The 9,271-nt window shown below is 35.5% G+C and overlaps 1 protein-coding gene across 2 annotated transcripts; it reads left to right on the forward strand.

Annotated features, from left to right (window-relative positions):
* The first annotated feature begins 682 nt into the window (after positions 1-682).
* Positions 683-3,950, forward strand: LOC133881818 (glycine-rich RNA-binding protein RZ1A). 2 transcript variants are annotated; one of them, XM_062320861.1, is made up of 4 exons: positions 683-845; positions 2,436-2,554; positions 3,012-3,559; positions 3,640-3,950. In XM_062320861.1, the coding sequence occupies exons 2-3, from the start codon at positions 2,444-2,446 to the stop codon at positions 3,537-3,539; spliced, it is 639 nt and encodes a 212-aa protein (XP_062176845.1). In that variant the 5' UTR covers positions 683-845; positions 2,436-2,443; the 3' UTR covers positions 3,540-3,559; positions 3,640-3,950. The 2 variants fall into 2 exon arrangements, with proteins under 2 accessions (XP_062176845.1, XP_062176844.1); XM_062320860.1 differs by having other exon boundaries at positions 684-845; positions 2,433-2,554.
* The last annotated feature ends 5,321 nt before the right edge of the window (positions 3,951-9,271 follow it).

The following is a 9,271-nucleotide window of genomic DNA, read 5'->3' on the forward strand; positions in this document are numbered from 1 at the left end:
AATCATTGAGTGCATATTTACGACATGAGAAGCTTTTGTTACCAACTGTGTTGGTTTTTTGCTTTGTGTTTAATGCCATGTTCACATTGTGTACGTTTTCATATATTGTCTTGCTAGGTTGTGCTAGAGATGTTCAATTCAATTTGAAAGTCACCCAATAGGTGGAAAAAATAAAAAATGGAAAACAAAAAATATGTAAAAATGCCAAACAATTTTTTTTTTCTTCCTAAGTAGAAAGTGTTTTGAAAATAGTTATCCAAACCTCTTAATCATTGTTTTTTGTTTTAAAAAACTGTTTACGAAAACAGTTTGTCAAACACTTTTTTAATGAAAAACAACAGAAAATGATTATCTATTTTTGTTCTAAAAAACAGTTCTCAAAAAGAAAAACAGAAACCGATTTGCCAAACGAGCCCTTAATTTCTAGAATAGAGTTTTCTTTCTTTTAAAGTACTAAATTAGCAATGTTTGGTTGTAGATACAGAACTATTCTAGCATTGGGATGGGTTTGCCGGCAGGATTACTTACTTCGAAGTTTTTACTGATGGACTGTAGTTGGAGTAAGCTCACCAGGCCCCTTCCTATTTTGTGAGCTCGCTCCGAGTTTAGCTCGGCCCAATCTGTATCCTACGATCACCTCTATTTGGGATCGACCTAAGTAAAAAAGAAAAAGAATATTATTATTATCGAGGAGACCCATTTGAAACTGACCGAGTCTCCACTCTATTCTACGTTACTACAGCAATAGAATACCCACAGTTTTTCCGTCTCTCTCTCTCTTTGAATTTCTTCCGAGGCAAGCGAACCAACATCTTATCCTTCAGATCTAAACCTCGCGTCTACTGGTACGCCGATTAATCTTTTTTCAGTTTTTACTAATCTAGATTTCTCTTTTCTTCAAAGTACTTTTATTTAGGTTTTTTGATTCATAAACTTTTGCAATCAGAATCTAAATTTTCCACTAAGTTACCTATACATGCCATATTCTTTTGTGTTTCTGTGATTTTTATTCTTTTTACGATAGGAACAATTTGTCTTTTGGCTGCTATGGATAATTAGGGTTTCGTTGATAGAAGCTACAATTATCCAACGAAAAAAAATTGTTTTAGGGCTAAGTTTTAAGCAAGCTTGATGATTTATAATCGGATAAAGCGGTAGATTGTGGATTTTTTGTTTTCCTTCGGGTTATTGTGGAAAATTAGGGATTTTGTGGCTTCGCGACTTTTCGTTCTTTACCATGCTTTTTTTTTTTACCCCACAAAAAGCCTTGAAATACGTGTCTCGGTTCTTTACATTATGGTTTATCGGGAATATGTGAACCGCTTCTTTTAATTTCTAATGAAATAGTTTTACATCCTTGAAATACGAAAGTCTAGGTTGTCTATATATACGAACAAGAGTGGTTTGAGGCTGACTTATGTTGGTTATTAGCTACTAACTGGGCTGATGTAAGATTTGCGTTGATGATACCCATTCTTCAATTGATATTGTTTTGGTGCGTAGTAATAAAAGTTTGGTTTGCTATTTTTTTTTTTTTTTTAATATTTTTTTGTTTCCATTGTTTTATATATATATATATATATATATATATATATATATATATATATATATATCAACAAATATCATTGCAAACGTAAAAGCGCCCCTTAGTACACATGAAGAATACAAGAGAAAGCACCTAATTAGAAATAGCAAAAAAGAATAAGGAAATTACAATAAGTGATTATTAAAAGAGAAACATAAGCAGATGTCCAAAGATACAAAGTTTTGAAGAAAAAGGACTTAATCTTCTCCAAAGTCCTCTCACGGTCCTTAAAACATAATTCATTCCTTTACCTTCATTAACACCATAAAAGGCCCGTCGAGACCATCTTCAACACAACAACACTTACTCCACGTACTTATGGTAGTCCACCAACAAGGTGATAATAGTCAGTTAGAGATAAAGTTATAGAAGTTGAAATAGAATGGGCCATGTTTCCATATTTCATCCTATTCTTAACTTATAATATGGAATTGTTATATGAAAGAAGACTATGATATCATTCGCCAATATTGTACCTCATAGTTAACTTAAATGTGAATTGTTCTTGTGATTTTTGTTACTCTGAACTGCCTTGCTGGATGTAGTTCTTCCACATGAAATGATTTATCATTTGCTTTCTCCAACTGATGTGCTTCTGTTTTAATTGTACAAAATTAGTATGGTAGTCGTGGCTGATTATTGCTTCTTGTTCTTGAGAGAGAATCATTCTTTTTCATGGATGTGCTTACTATAAATAGCTGGTTGTTTTGTATGGTTTTGTTTGGTGCGAGCCAATTTCTGTCTATTTATTTATATGCGTAGATTGCAGAATTGCATTTGCTGAATGAACCATTGAATTTTTCATGCATGATCATTCTTTTCTCAAATTAAAAAAAAAAAAAAACAGCAGTTTAAAATATGTCAGAAGAGGTGGAGTATCGCTGCTTTATTGGTGGCCTTTCATGGTCAACATCTGACAGAGCTCTAAAAGATGCATTTGAAAAGTTTGGAAAGCTTCTTGAAGCAAAGGTAACAATCCTTCTATTATTTTTGCGTGCATTTTAATTTTTTTTTGGGTCCTTTTGCTTGTCTGAATTTTTGCTCTTTTTTTTTTTGACTTTTTTTTTTCCCCCTTACATGTATGTTTCAATTTGAATCTCATTTCTTCTTATTGTTTGATATATTTGCTTCTGGAGTTGGTTTCTGCCGCACTCATGGTGGAAAAGACTGCCTAAGCTGAAATATTCTTAGTTTGGATGACATCATTTTCCATGAGGCTTTGTCGATTCAGAAGTTAAATTTGCAATGTCTACCAAAGATATGACCGGTGGTCTAAAATCATAAAAAGGATTTTATATGGTGTAACCGAAACTCATGAAACTGTTCAACTTTTATCAAGAATTTATCTTAGGTTTGATGGTCATCAATGGGATTCTGATGGATAAGTTTTTTTTTTTTTTTTTCCTTTTTTTTTTCTTTAAAATAGGTTGTTGTTGACAAGTTCTCTGGGCGATCTCGTGGATTTGGGTTTGTCACTTTTGATGAGAAGAAAGCAATGGAAGAGGCAATTGAGGAAATGAATGGAATGGATTTAGATGGGCGAACTATTACTGTTGATAAAGCTCAGCCTCACCAAGGTTCAGGTAGAGATTATGATGGTGACCGTAACCGTGACCGGGGGCGTGATCGTGACCGTAACCGTGACTATGGAGGTGGAGGTGGACGTGGATCTAATGGTGGAGAGTGCTTTAAGTGTGGGAAACCTGGACATTTTGCTAGGGAGTGTCCAAGTGAAGGGGCAAGAGGGGGCGGCAGGTATGGTGGCAGGGATGATAGGTCTGGTGGTAGCGGTGGTGGTGGGGCTGGCCGTTATGGTCCTGATCGAAACGGAGATCGATTTGGTGGGCGCAACAGGGACACTGGTAGTCGTGGAGGTTCTGGAGCTGATCGGTATAATCGTGACCGTGCTGGACCTTATGAACGCCGTTCAACCGGAGGTTTTCGTTCCGGATAGAGTGACTGCTTCTCATTGTGGTATGCAACATATATTGTAGTATGCATGTTCTTTGTGGTTACTTTGATTGTGACTGAATTACGTCATTGTGCTATTGCAGCTTTGGAACTGGAGGTGCTGCAGTTACTGTCTTAAAAGCGTCCAAGTTTCATTTTGCTGGATTCTTACTTAGGAAAATTGTTTGGGTGGATCAATCCAGTCTATCAGTAGTTTGAAGTGCAAAAATTGGCATGATACTGCACCTGTTTTGTGTTCCAAAAATGCTCATTTCGATGTTTTGGTCTGATGGGATATTTTGCTTGCTTGACATGGACTTTCAAAATTGGTCTTGTAGTCTGTGAATGCCATTATTGCTGCTGGATATCTTGTGATTTCATGCATAGAATTGGAAATACCCTAATTGCTGCCCAATCCGCATTGGCTATCACTTAGGCAATTGCAGAAACGGAAGGTTGTTTGGTTGGATGGGTATTCGGAGGACCGATTCATGGGTATCATTGGGAGCATGCTTCTTTTCACTTGGGAAGAAGTGGCTCTAGAAGTAGATTGCCCATTTTGGCTACCCTGTTTCAGTATCTTACTAAAAACAGGAGTCAAGCGGGTAATATATTTTTCTATACATGCATGCTAGTTCTTAAATTATTTGTTGTGTTATATTAATGTTATTAACCTTTTGGCAGGATGATTCGCTGTTTATGGTCTTTATGGATACATGATTGGGTTTCTTTGTTGCTAATTGGACATGTATGGTTTTAAATTTTAAATTGTGAAAGTGTTTTCTACCGGAACCAAGCCATCTGCAATTTAATTCTACATAAGCCACACTCATCTTCTGCATGGCGCCTGATGGAGAGATCCATTTTCTGGAAACATGTGGCAGGGTTGTGTTGAAGTTCTTGATGAATGCAACAACTGGTGCTCATTGTTTCTTTTTCTTTTTCCCTCTTATGGGTCTCTGTTCTGCAATGCTCTTCTTGGATGGAAGATTTTATTCTCTCCTTGTTTACCCTATATACGCTTGTGATCTCTTGGTCTTGTTTCCTGAGATCCAGACAAATGGTTATGTTTCTTTCATGTTGGATAGTGGTTTTTGAGTCGGGAGTTTCCTAAGTCAGTTATGGTTTCACCATATTGATTCTATTTCACCTTGAGGTTGTGTTCACTATCAAACTCCCTGTTGAAGACTGCTTCCTTTGCCCCTAGTCCTTTGTGAAACCTTTAAGCAGTGAACATTATTCTTAAGATTCTTGTAGATTCTCTGTTGTTATTTTACCATATGAATCATGATATGGCCTGTGTATGGGGTTATGATTCAGCAAATTTTAACTTATGGCAAGCTTATTTTTTCACGCATGTATATTGTTTTTGATCTGCTGAGTAATTCTTCGTTTTGATTTTTAAACTCTTTTTCACATTCATATCATTAATGTGTCATGCTCTTGTCGAAGGCATTTAATAGTTTAAACTTTGTATTGTGCTCTGCCATTCAGAGATGGGTAAAAAGATAATTGGAGATCTTAGAGCATTAGCACTAGTCTGGGCAAAGTTTCTCCAAATTTTGGTAGAAAAATACACTATTTTAGCTACCTACTTTATAAAAGCACAATGGGTTTTTTATTTAACTTTTTTGGAGTTTTTTTTAGCTTTTTTGTTTAAAAAGTGTTTTGATTTGAGATAATGGTAAAAATAATTTTGATTGTTTTGCGGATGCTTTGGTGATTGAAGATGTTTGCCAAAGCTTTTGCTTTTTAGCTAAAAAGCAAACAAGCAAACCCAAAATGCCTTATCGAACCAAATGTCGTATGTATCTCTCTAAAGTTCTCTTTATTTAAATGTTCTTCCAAGTTCTTTTTTGTTTATTTAGAAAACATAACTACATGAACAGAACAAGGTAGAAATGGATAGTATGCATGTTATCCATTTCATTTCGAAATGGAGAGGATCATATTCTCCACGCTAGACCCAAATCAATAAAGAACAAAAAATTAGAGTCCGTGATTTGTGATGTTCAGACCCTTATCTATATACCAACGAACTAAACCCAGAACAAAATTGAAATACAAATGGAAGAAAGCATTAAGAATTTTCACTAGTTACCATTTTCATCTCTCCTGTCTTGTATCAAGCATTGCACCATTGTATCAATTAACGATACACGTTTGCTAATCATTAGATTCAAATAAAAGTAGAAAGAGAGGGCAACTTCCAATCTATAATATAATTCTCATTTTCATAAAACCTTAAGGGTGTTTCTTGGGAGTGTCATGTCGACCTTGTTGAATAAATGTTTGATGAAATTATGGTTATCGAACATTTCTTTTTATAATTTGTTTCTTCGAGCTCACTTCTGTCAATTTGTTTTGCCCTTTCAAAAAACGGGTAGTTAAAAGTGAGGCTCATCCTCCAACTTGGTTTTGGTCTTGGTCTTGTCTACGACCACCTAACTACCCATTTTTTGAAAGGGCAAAACAAATTGAGAGGATGAGTGCGCTCCAAGAAGCAAATTATAAAAAGAAATATTTGATAACCATAATTTTATCAAACATTTATCCAACAAGGTTGACGTGACACTTCCAAGAAACACCCTTATGGAGAGAAATTTGTAGGAGACAAGAGAGAAGCTATTGGCTTGTGTCTTCTTTGCATATGACCAAAGAGTCATATTTATAATCATTCTGGACTATCCAAATTGTAACCACCAAGTCCAACTTAATGGACATCTTCAATAGCATATTAACCTCTTTTCTAACCACAAAAACCTTAAATAACATATTAAACTATTTTGTAACAACCAAAACTTTAATTCTATTTTGTAACCTCCAAATCCTTAAATAAAATTTCATAATTATTTGAAATAAATAATTAACTTTATTTATTAAAAAATCTAACAATCGCCCGCTTTTTCAAATAATTTTGAAATTGGTAAAAAAAAAACTTCTGTGCATTTTGGCAAAAATAAATTTCTTCAATGAAGGTGTCTTTTGGACTTGAACTTCCACCTAGTGTAAATATATCGAGATAATGTCAAGGTGATCAGTGAATGAATCTTGAACTGATGACCTTATTATACTAGTCGGATATATCTTACGCATTTATTTTCTTATTTGCCAAGTATTTGACTCAGCCTGCACTTTTATGGCCTTGTACAATATCCCAGTTTCATGAGAGCTCTAGGAATGGTTAATACCATAGGAAGCGGCCCCACTTCCACTCTCACATAGGTAAGTTTTTCAAAGGTGATTCTTTTTCACCTCGACAATTTTGTCTATGAACTTATTAAGAGTTTAAAACTCATCCTTTAATATCTAGGAAGATTATAACAATAGAATATATATCCATGGAATCGGGGTTTTAAAAGGATATAAGTACTTTCAAAAAAAATTTCTAGTGCTTTTAATCATAATCACTCTATCGACTTGTTAATACCCATTGAACCTCGCCTATTTCAAAATTGAGGCTGGGTTCCCATCGTAAGTGATTTCATTATAGACCTTAACCCCATTCTCTTAGATGTTTTGTATATGATATCCCTTGCAAAGCCTTTTGTTATCGGATCCGCCTAATCTTGGATTGATTTACATATTCAACTGTGATTACTCCATCATCAAGTAATTCACGCACATAATTGTGCCTTAGGCTAATATGCCTTGATTTATTGTTGTACTTCTTGCTTGTTGCGACTCGCAAGGTTGACTCACTATTACAATAAATCGTCACATCAAGAAATAGCTTTGTCCGAAGTAATACGTCTACCAACAAATTTCTAAGCCATTACGCTTCTTTACATGCAGCTGCTAAAGCAGTAAACTCATATTTCATAGTAGAATGGGTTATACAAAGTTTGCTTCTTTGATCCCCATGAGATCGCAGCTCCTCCTAATGTAAAGATCCATCCAATTGTAGACTTGGAATTAGATTCTACAACTTGCATCATTGTATCTAATACAACAGGTTCTCTTTGATAATGTAGACCATAATTCATAGTCTCCTTCAGGTATCTTATAACTCTGGGGTTAGCATCCCAGTGTACTTTACCTTGATTGCTAGTAAATCTACTTAGCATTTCAATGGCAAAGCTATATCAAGTCTACTGCAATGCATAACATACATTAGACAATCAATCACACTAGCATATTCTAGTTGTGATTTACACCTTACTGTGTTTTCTCTTAAATTTTGACTAGGATTATATGTAGTTGGGACTTGGCTTTTTGGTCCTCATGACCATACTTCTTGATTAGTTTCTCAATGTAATGAGATTGTGTCAATGATATACCATCGGTTATTTTACAATCATGATCCACATGCAGGATCTCATCAGTCTCTCACATATCTTTCATGCCAAAGTTAAAAGATATAAACTTTTAAAGTTTATTCATTAAGACTTCATACAAATATACATGATAATATAAACATTATTATCAAATGACTAGGAGTATAAATATCCTAAATTTTTCTCAACAAAAAACAATTTAGATTTACCATTTAATGTTATTACAAGAATAACCAATAAAAACACATCTATATTTTAAAATTAAAACTCGGTTTCTTAAGAACCAATTTTCTAACATAAGTTAGACACCCCCACACTTTCAATCTCTTCAAAGATATAGAAAGTTCAAGTAATTTTGTTTAGGTGTAATGAGAATTCATCCCATGAATTTGTAAACACATTTTACAAAAATTATCTTCACAATGTGACCTTAAAGCCTAAATTATCATAATCATATGATTCAATAATAAAAATAAACGTGTACTATGTGAAATCATATTAAGGTCATGTCTCTAAAAGCATTATAAACATTATCATATGCATCTTCAAGAAATTATAAACATCTTTTAAAATTTCTCAAAATATTTCGGGTCACACCCAATTCGTGGAAATCTAGGATTGAAACTAATCTTGGATTTGTTGCTGGGAATCTCTCTTTGAGATTGTTAAGGAAAGAATCTCGGTCTGGAAGGTAAAGAATTCCGAGTCAAGGCCAAACTCTAACAGCGCTCCAAGGTCAGAAAAAAAGGAACACAAAACCCCAATGTAGTGAGGGTTCTCATCATTCAGCCTATAAATAAGCCCATGCATCAGGTACGAAAGATAGACTGAATTATTGTGCTTGAGCACACTTTTCACTAAAATACTGACTTAGGCATTGGAGTGAGGAACGCCGGCCACCCCCGGCGTGTTCTCTTGACATTGTCTGTTTTGTAGCGATCAGGAGACGTGAAGAACATCGAAGGACATGTTGTAATGGCCATACCAGAAATTGTACCAACAGTTTGGCGCCGTTTATGGGAACGTTTTCCGTTCTCATCAAAATATATCCAATATGGCAGTAACCACCCGCTCTAATGGACGAATTGCCCAGCCGAGACGACATGCACTGGAGCTAGAGGCTTATCCGAATCCACCTCTGGAAGGCCAAAACGATCCACCACCTCCTCCGCTATTCCCTCCCCTAGGTGACATAGAACAGAGCTAGATCGGCAACATTGGAAGCCCAAATAGCAATCTTGACACGACAGAACGCAGAGCATATAATCCGAATCCCAGAGCAATCTCACTCTGAGATTAACCGGGAAGAGTAGGCGGAGGAAGAACATAACAGCCAGGCAAATAGCCGAGTCCATTACGAGGACAATTTTTACGGAGAGGACTGCTAGGAAAATGAGCCCCTGGCAGGGAGGAGATGCTAGGTACTTGGATAGAAAGGTTGCTGACATAGAGAGGAAGT

This window comes from Alnus glutinosa, chromosome 11 (assembly GCF_958979055.1).
Source record: "Alnus glutinosa chromosome 11, dhAlnGlut1.1, whole genome shotgun sequence".
In the NCBI taxonomy this organism is placed as follows: domain Eukaryota; kingdom Viridiplantae; phylum Streptophyta; class Magnoliopsida; order Fagales; family Betulaceae; genus Alnus; species Alnus glutinosa.